Here is an 8,776-nt window from a genome sequence, read left to right as displayed (position 1 = left end):
TTACCACTTTTCTGCGACGAACTGTTTCTAAGTGCACATCGCGGGTTCAGGAAACAAAGACATTGATGTACGTCGATTTTATAGTCATTGTAATTTATTGTAATTCAAACTGTGCATATTGTTATAGCTATTTCATATTCATCCATTTAAATAACTCATTGTGAAAATGAAACTTTAAGTAATAAGATTAATGAGGTATTAATTAATTGCAGAAAAGCAATTGTATTATAAATATTAAACTCGAATTGTTACAATTACAAATATTAATTGTAATAGTATTAACTGTAATATACAATATTACAAATATTAGACAGTAGCATAAACAAATACTTTTAAATCGGCTATAAATTGGAGTATATTAGTGATACAAGATAAATAAATAATAAAATAAATTACAAAATTATAAATTGAAAATCTTAGAATATTACCATACTGTATACTATCAGATAAAAATAATTTTTAATACTTTCAGGGCCTTAAAATTAATATGTAATTAATCTTTTCTGGTTTCAAACAATAATTAATTTATTTAATCATTCAAACAATTGATTGAAAATAACAGACTTATAGTTTTTATAATCATCTTCCTAATATCATAAGAATCTAAAAAATCCTCTCAAAATATTTATTAATATAAAAACATATAAAGTAGTAATATATGTAAGATACATGATACATAAATACTTAGCAAAGAAGTTGATCGAAAGGAAAGCACGTCGTTCTGTATACTTAGGTAAGCGCAGTAAAACGGTGAATGTAAGAAATTCGAGAGCAAATCAACGGGTTACTAAACTTGGGTCACTGTTTAAAAATGTGATTAAATTTAAATAAACATGAATAAACAAACAAAACTGTCCGCGATAACGGTTGAACACAAGAAATACATTTTAGATTTATACATGTTCATATATACTTGGTTTTGGAACATACATAATATTATGTCAATAAGATCATTTATTCCATAATATGGAATAAATGTAATCATAAAAATTACTTAAGAATTTTAAAGTATATAAATGTCCCAATAAATAAATAAATATTATGTTAACAAAGTAATTAATATTACTCTATCAAAAATAATTAACATAAAAAGATTAATAAATAATCAAATAACATTTTTCAATGATAAAACATTATGTGATACTTATAATACATTGTATTTATAAATTCATTAAAAGAATTAAACAATAATTCCTGAAGAAAGGAAAAAAGTTCAAAAAGTAAATGATATAAAAAACATCATAGGTTAACAAAATCAATTTATAATGACAAAAGTCATAAATAAATATAATATACATGTAATACATACATACATGTTTATCTTAACACAGAGAAATACCAATATGATAAAAATATTTAAGAGTTATTCACATATATATGTGCAAGTACCTATTTTAAAATTTTTTTTTTTGACAATCATATTTATATATTTATATTCACGTAATAAGTAAGAAAATACATTTTAAAAATCAAAATAAATAATATCTAGTCATTATTTTTTATTTATGCTCCGATATTAAATATAATGACATTAAAAAAATTATGATCAATGTCATTATTCCAAAGTTAACAGTTGATATTATCAAAGTCAAGGATAATATTGTAATCAGGTGTTACATTATAAATTCAAGTACATTATAAAATTAATCTAATAATGAACTTGTATCGTTTTTGTTCCCACAATGTATCATACAACGAGGGTGTGCGTGTAAAACATTGAAAAGACACACTCATTATTATCAGAATTGCTAAATTTGCAGAGATGTGAATATTCTAGTAAATAAATCTCCACAAATTAAATTGAAACTTGTTGATTTAAATGGAAACAAACACGTACGCGCATTATAATAAATATTATTTTACCGATTTAATCATACATAGAGATTCGTTTGATTTTCAAACTGGATCAGTGCCGATGTTTTATGATTGCAACAGACAATCGCCCTCGCAATGAGAATTTCTCATAGTGAACCGTATGTTAAGTTTACCCGTGTATGTGCACGTTCGCCTGTGACTAAATGCGCACGACAGACTGTAATATAAACGCGGTTATGTTCCTGTAAGCCGCCGTGGGAAAGGTAATCGGTCAGAAGAAAAGCAGACTAGGCGTATACACGTGTACAAGGCGGCACTCGCTTTCAATGCCCTGTTATATGATCTAAATAATTTTGCAACGAAGAATGAATTTTGTCTGAAGATTTTCCTCTAATAAAGAGTCAATCAGTTCTTATAATGAATTAAAATATATGATGCTACACTATAATTAACATAAGTTATACTTTTAATTGGAAAAAATTCATTCCATTTTCTCATTTATGTTTATTTTTATTTCATAAACTGACATTAATCGAACATTAATGAATCACTTCGCTGTACAAACGATGCGCTGTATTTATTATCCAACGATATTTTTAATATTTATTCTTCTAAACTTTAATATTTAATTTTAATATTTATTTATTTATTTATTTTTTTAACAAAGCAATACAAATGCACATTTTATACTTAAAATAATAAACTATTTTTATTTCATGCTGATTATAAAGACTTCTGCTCTTCTTCAGAATATATTTTTCATAAAAAACACCCTAAACTTCTTATAAGTAAAAAATCATAGCAAAACATATTTCTTAATAAAATTTAAAGTTTTTAACTAACATCTGAAAATTACTGATATTTTTAATTACTGATATTTTTTGATATATTAAATCTATCATTTGATTATATCTTATTTATTTTTTCTTTTCCAATAATTTTTTAAATATTAACAAATATTTATATAACCGCTAGTTTTCAAATTCTATATATAATATACAATACATAGAACTCTATGATTAATTTTAACACTTCTTAAATTAAATTTGTATTAACTGATTATTTTGTCTTATTTTGCTTGTTAATAGCTTTAGAATGTCTTTCTTTTCAAAAATAGTCCATACTGCATCTCAGTAATAACAATATATATACGGATTGTGAAATAACAATTGCACATAAAATATAATATAGTAATATAGTAACATATAAAATTTAGAAATATGACACCTCAGTTTTAGATTCCTTCTTAAAATCTGATTCATAATCTAAATCTTTGTTTAAAATGTAAAGATTATTTATGTTAAAAAACAAAAACAAAAGAAAAAATAATTTAATTGAATTTCAGTAACTCGAACAAACTTGAACTTGAATTTGAATTAATTTGTTAATATTAGAAATCAAAGGTGAATCAATAAATTAAATTCTTTTCCTTATAAACAAAAATCAATTGTTTTTCATAAGATGCGCACTCATTATATACACATTATGTGTATAATCAAATGAGAAACATTTCCATGTGTTGCCACATTTATTTATGCCTATGCTGTTACAAAATATGTACATAAATATATCGATGTATGAATAGCTCTATGAGAAATCTCAAATGTCTAAAATATTAAAAATTAATTTTCGGGACTTACATTATTATTATAATTATTTATAATAATGATAATTATACATTATTACATTATAATTATTTCTGATTCAAAGGTTTGCTTTCAAAACCATATTATCCTCTTCAAAGTTTCCAAATAAAGAGCCAAGGTGAAAATATGGATTTAAATATAATAGATAGACAAAAAATATCAAAGACCTTATAAATACTAGTTCTATAAACTTTTTATGAGATATATTCCAACACATAATTCTTAACTTCTTAACTTCCTTAATTTATAAATGTAGGCGATCATTGGGACGATCGCTATAGGAACGAACTGTTTATGTTTCGAGAAGAGGTTTGTGCCTGGGAAAGGGGATGGTTGATCGGACGACAATCCGACAGTCGAATAAAGACTTTTGGGACCGAAATACTTTACGCCTCGAATTCTTCACCCTTTATCTATTACATAAATATTTCTTTTTAAATAGGATGAAAAACTTTAATTTCGCAGATTAAATTATTTATATTTATTACTATTAACATTTAATAAAAATATTATTACCTATTTGTGACATTTAGCAAAAACATCTTTCTCTGTGTTTACAGTTAGTATAGAAGAAAAAATATGACAGCACTTAAAGACAGCCTTAAATATCACAAGGAGGCCATAGTATTATTCTCTCTAATAATATGTTTCAGCATATGTCAAACTAGACGCACAAAAAGTTGTAATCATATGCCTTTGTTTTACGAAGTTAAACATAAATCTTTTGCTATTTATGAGGAAGATCTGGAAAATTATTGGTTTTTTTTGGTTGAAATAAATATATTACGCTTTTCATTGAATTTACTAATAAAACTAATACTATTTAATTGTTTTTTACTAATACTATTTAATTGTAATCGATATACATTTATGATTTGAATTTACATATATATATAAGATATAAAAAAGTAAAATACTTTCATTATATTATATAATCTTTGCAAAAATAACAATAGAAAATCAACTCCAAAAAGAGTTTATTTATTAATAAATAATAAGAGTTAGTTTATTAATAACAATCGCTTTCATTAATATATAAATTGTAACTAGATTATAAATTTAAATTTTTCAATAATCTGAATTTTAAGTTGTTATACCGTTACAAAAAAACAGTTTATATAATTATAAATATGATTGATATAATTATAATTATATTTCTTATATATATAATTATATACAATTATAAATATTATTATAAACATATATATAATTATAAATATAATTCATATAATGATCAATTTACACCGTAACTCACAAACAGTTACGAACTGCGTTCACTGGCAATCTGAACACTTGCGAACAACGTAACGAACAACAAACAATATTCGCTCAGAACGCAAACGAAGTATATACCTCGTTCACAGACAAGGTATACGAATAGACCTTGCATCTTACGAGGTTTCGTGGCCGGAAACCGACAGTAAAAAAATCACTAGTTTTTTAGCGCACTCTACGTTTAAACAACGGTGAATTGGGGAATTACATCAAATAAGACGATCGAGGTTGATCAAGTAGTGAATGCGCCAGGAACACAGACAAGGTATATGAATAGACCTTGCTTGCCTGTGCCAGGAATATAATTTTTGAAACTCATTACAGTGTTGTCAAACTTTCGATACCGAAATGTGAAGCTAGCAACTAACCGAAATCATTTTACTACATATATGTCAGAGAGAATTCTATCCATGTTTTACGGATTTATCACGACTTTTAAATATGTAGTAAATTAAAATTTTTAAATTATTAATACATGGTTTTAGGTATAAATGATTTATATTTTATTAAATATTCTTAAAAACTTTTAATTAACTAAATTTTCAACTATTTTAAATTATTATTAATATTAAATTATCAAATTTATGCTAAATTTTTTACAATTTTATCATAATTATGTAGTGCATTGATTATGACAAATAATATAAATTCTATAATTCATTAGTTAGAAATTACGCTTATTATTTAAAATATTATTTAAAATTTTTCTATAGATTATTTTGCCTATCAATATTATGATGAAAACAAACTTTGAATATATATTTCAATCAATGCTTGCTAATATTTTTAAATAGATATTAATAATCAAATATAAACTAAATTTTTCATTCCAATTTCCATTAGTCCCTGTTTAACCCGGGATTACCCACCTGGGAGTCTAGTGCAGGTACATCCCGGCACTAGACCCCCACGTGGGTAATCCCGGGTTAAATTCGCTCTTTATATTGCTTCATTGACAAAGTACCATTCAATTCAATAAGTAATTCTCGAAACAGAATTGGCAACACTGTTCATATTTTTTTAATTTTCACCACTACTAGTGCTAGCAAAATCGATACGGCAGGATATGACACAAAAATATTAAGATTCTAAGCACCTTATTACCATGGCCGAAAAAATACATTGGATGCAATGTTTATTCATATACCACGTCTGTACCTAGAGATTTCTAATAATCATAAAGCGTCTGGGGTAGAGGTCGCCGCCATCAGTCCTGTTCTTCATGAACTTAGAACATGTCTGGTTGCGTTGCAACATAGTCTCAACAAGTTTGACGATCAATTCGCTATCAAGCATCAATTTTCATCTAATCTGTAACTAAAGAACATTAACCATATAATGGACTCATTCGAAAATTGCTGTATATAAGTTGGTCCAAAAGTTTCCGGAATCGGCCATTTCTAGTGCTGTCACTAGATTGTTATGCAATTTTCGTAAAGCTTGACAATTTTTAGATTAAAAAGTTACTGTTAACTGATTTCGTTATTATAGTTTCTTAGAATTTAAAAAAAACGTGAAAAAATGGATTTAAATCAAGAATATTTTCGTATGATTTTTTCGTAGTAATTTAACATAAGAATAATGTATAGAACGACTTGTTTCGACGATAAAGCATCATCGAAAACTACCGTTGATTTCAAGAATTCAAAAGTGGAATTTAGTTTGTTTCGTGAAGGTTATTTTCAACTGCTGTTATTTTTTAAAACATCGATGTTATCTATGAAAATACAAAAATATAAAATAATATAGTAAAGATACAATAAAGTAAGAAATATACAAATAAAATAAAGAACAGTGACAAACTAGTTAAAGATTGTTCTTATTTTTATCTATCAATTTAACTTTTTAAAAACTAGCCTAATAAATTTTGTTTAAAATATTAATATTTTAAATATTATCTCATAAACATATTATTAGATACTTACGTTGTATATTGTATACTTAATTGTATATCATACTTAAATTATTTTAATAATAAGAAAATTTCAAATAAACCAATTTTATTTAATTTCATTCAATAACAATTATATTTATTAATAACAATTTTTCAATATTTTTCATATGATAATCTTTAAAATATTATTTTAATTTATAGTTTATAGTTATGTTTTTCGTTTATACTTATTTACTTTAAATGCAAAAGCAAACATTTTTTTAAAGAATATTTATTAAAATTAAGAAATGATGTATTTAAACATGATAGTAAAGAAATTTAAAACAATCAAAATAAAATATATGTAAAAATAAACATTTCTTTCTTTCAAATTTTTTATAGTTTGAAAACATGTTAAATTAGAAAATATAGGAAAGTAAAAAGGATTAGGAAAACATACTTAGAAAAAATAAAATAAAAAACTAAATTTCAATAATTAAAGTTTAATAAATCTATCAAAACTTAAAAATTTTGCATCCCTTTTATTCTTTAGATCCTTCTTGATTATTATTATATTTTTAATGTAAAGGAATATAAAAAATATAATTCTAAGACCATTACATAATCACTGCATATTCATATTATTACAAAAAAAAATTTTTTTAGATTAATGATGAAACATATGATTACTAAAGCACAAAAGCTTTCTATTAATGTAATTTAAAAAATAAAATTATTTTGTTTTTTAAACTTAATTTTTATAATATACTACAGAATGTTTACATTATGTGCACCTAAAAAAACAAAATTTTATGTATAGTGTTTACTTAACTTTCTGTATTGTGTATATTTATATACACTTTTATTTTTTTTTTTAAATTCAATATTACAACTTTCTTAAATTAAGATTTTGAAAATCTTAAAATTTATTTAAAATTATATGTTTATATATACGTAAATATAGATATACACACCTACATATATACAAGTAATGCACTTATACTTCTAAAATAACTGAAATATCAAATAAAAATTTGTTAATGTAAAGTTATTCTTCTTGTCAATGATAATATCATTAGTCAATGGATATATATATCTTTTAAAAATATTTAATTTAATACAAAACATCTCTAAAATACTTAAGAATCACTATTTCCAATATCGAAAGGAAAATTATTTAGAATTTAATAGATAACTTAAAAATAATTAATTCATTGCAATTTTTATATTTTCATATATACGATATCTGTCCCAAAAGTATCCGACCTCTGCTTGCATTTTAAAACACTTATTCTTTTATAGTTCCTCCACCTCTTCCGTCAACAGTCGTGGAATAAACTTTGCCTAATTTTCCTTTACCCGACTCATTCCCAGATCTTCAGTTAAAATTTTTGCAATAGTGGTTTTGGGGATTACAAGATCTTCTAGTTCGCGTACGGTCAAACGACAATTTTTGTTGATCGCGGCTTGAATACGTTCCACGTTTTCTACCGTCCTCGACGTTGAAGGCCTCCCGGAACGATAATCACTGTCCACTGAGACACGACCGTCTTTAAAGCGTTTATACCACTCCTTTATCTGCGTGTTACTCATGGAGTCATCTCCGTAAACTTTTCGAATCATACGAATTGTCTCTGAACAGGTGTGACCAAGTTTTTGGCAAAACTTGATGCAAATTCTTTGCTCGACTCGTTCCGTCATTGTGTAATGCGACGCTTGAGGAATTTGACATTCAACAAACTACGTATTGTTGTCGAACAGTTTTCGGCTTCTGTTAATCGGTAAGGGTAATCCTAAAGGATCCCGCTAAGTGCTCCATACATGCTTTTTACAATTGGATACTCAAGGACAACGTTATATGAAGAGGTCGGATACTTTTGGGACAGACCATGTATTCTACATTCTAATTTATAAAATTAGTAATAAAATAAAAACAAATAAGTATAATAAAATATAAATAACTAAGTGTAATATTAATAGAAATTATTCATTTCAATCATTCAAACTATAGTTACTCTGCAATATAAAAATATTAATAATAACTAATTTTAATTTAAAATGAAATCCTACATTATTTTATTATTTTAAATTTATTACGTGACAATAATCTTTTTCTACAATTTTTTTTATACAGAAAGAGGGCCAATAAAATTTTAGTTAATTATAG

The 8,776-nt window shown here is 24.9% G+C and overlaps 1 protein-coding gene and 1 long non-coding RNA gene across 2 annotated transcripts; both read right to left on the bottom strand.

Annotated features, from left to right (window-relative positions):
• Positions 1 to 3,557: 3,557 nt before the first annotated feature.
• On the bottom strand, positions 3,558 to 5,204 carry LOC122536196. Its single transcript, XR_006308356.1, has 3 exons — positions 4,717 to 5,204; positions 3,978 to 4,205; positions 3,558 to 3,874 (listed from the first exon to the last, which is right to left on the bottom strand). It is a non-coding gene; the product is annotated as an uncharacterized LOC122536196 (long non-coding RNA).
• A 2,531-nt stretch (positions 5,205 to 7,735) lies between these two features.
• On the bottom strand, positions 7,736 to 8,495 carry LOC122536191 (protein GVQW3-like). The gene has a single exon (XM_043668355.1). It carries the CDS (start codon positions 8,308 to 8,310, stop codon positions 7,954 to 7,956), a length of 357 nt encoding a protein of 118 aa, XP_043524290.1. The 5' UTR covers positions 8,311 to 8,495; the 3' UTR covers positions 7,736 to 7,953.
• Positions 8,496 to 8,776: the final 281 nt, after the last annotated feature.

The sequence above is a fragment of the Frieseomelitta varia genome, unplaced genomic scaffold (assembly GCF_011392965.1).
Source record: "Frieseomelitta varia isolate USP_RPSP 00005682 unplaced genomic scaffold, Fvar_1.2 scaffold_154, whole genome shotgun sequence".
In the NCBI taxonomy this organism is placed as follows: domain Eukaryota; kingdom Metazoa; phylum Arthropoda; class Insecta; order Hymenoptera; family Apidae; genus Frieseomelitta; species Frieseomelitta varia.
The sequence above is the reverse complement of the archived record's forward strand: the minus strand, read 5'-3'. Positions and strand labels throughout refer to the sequence as shown.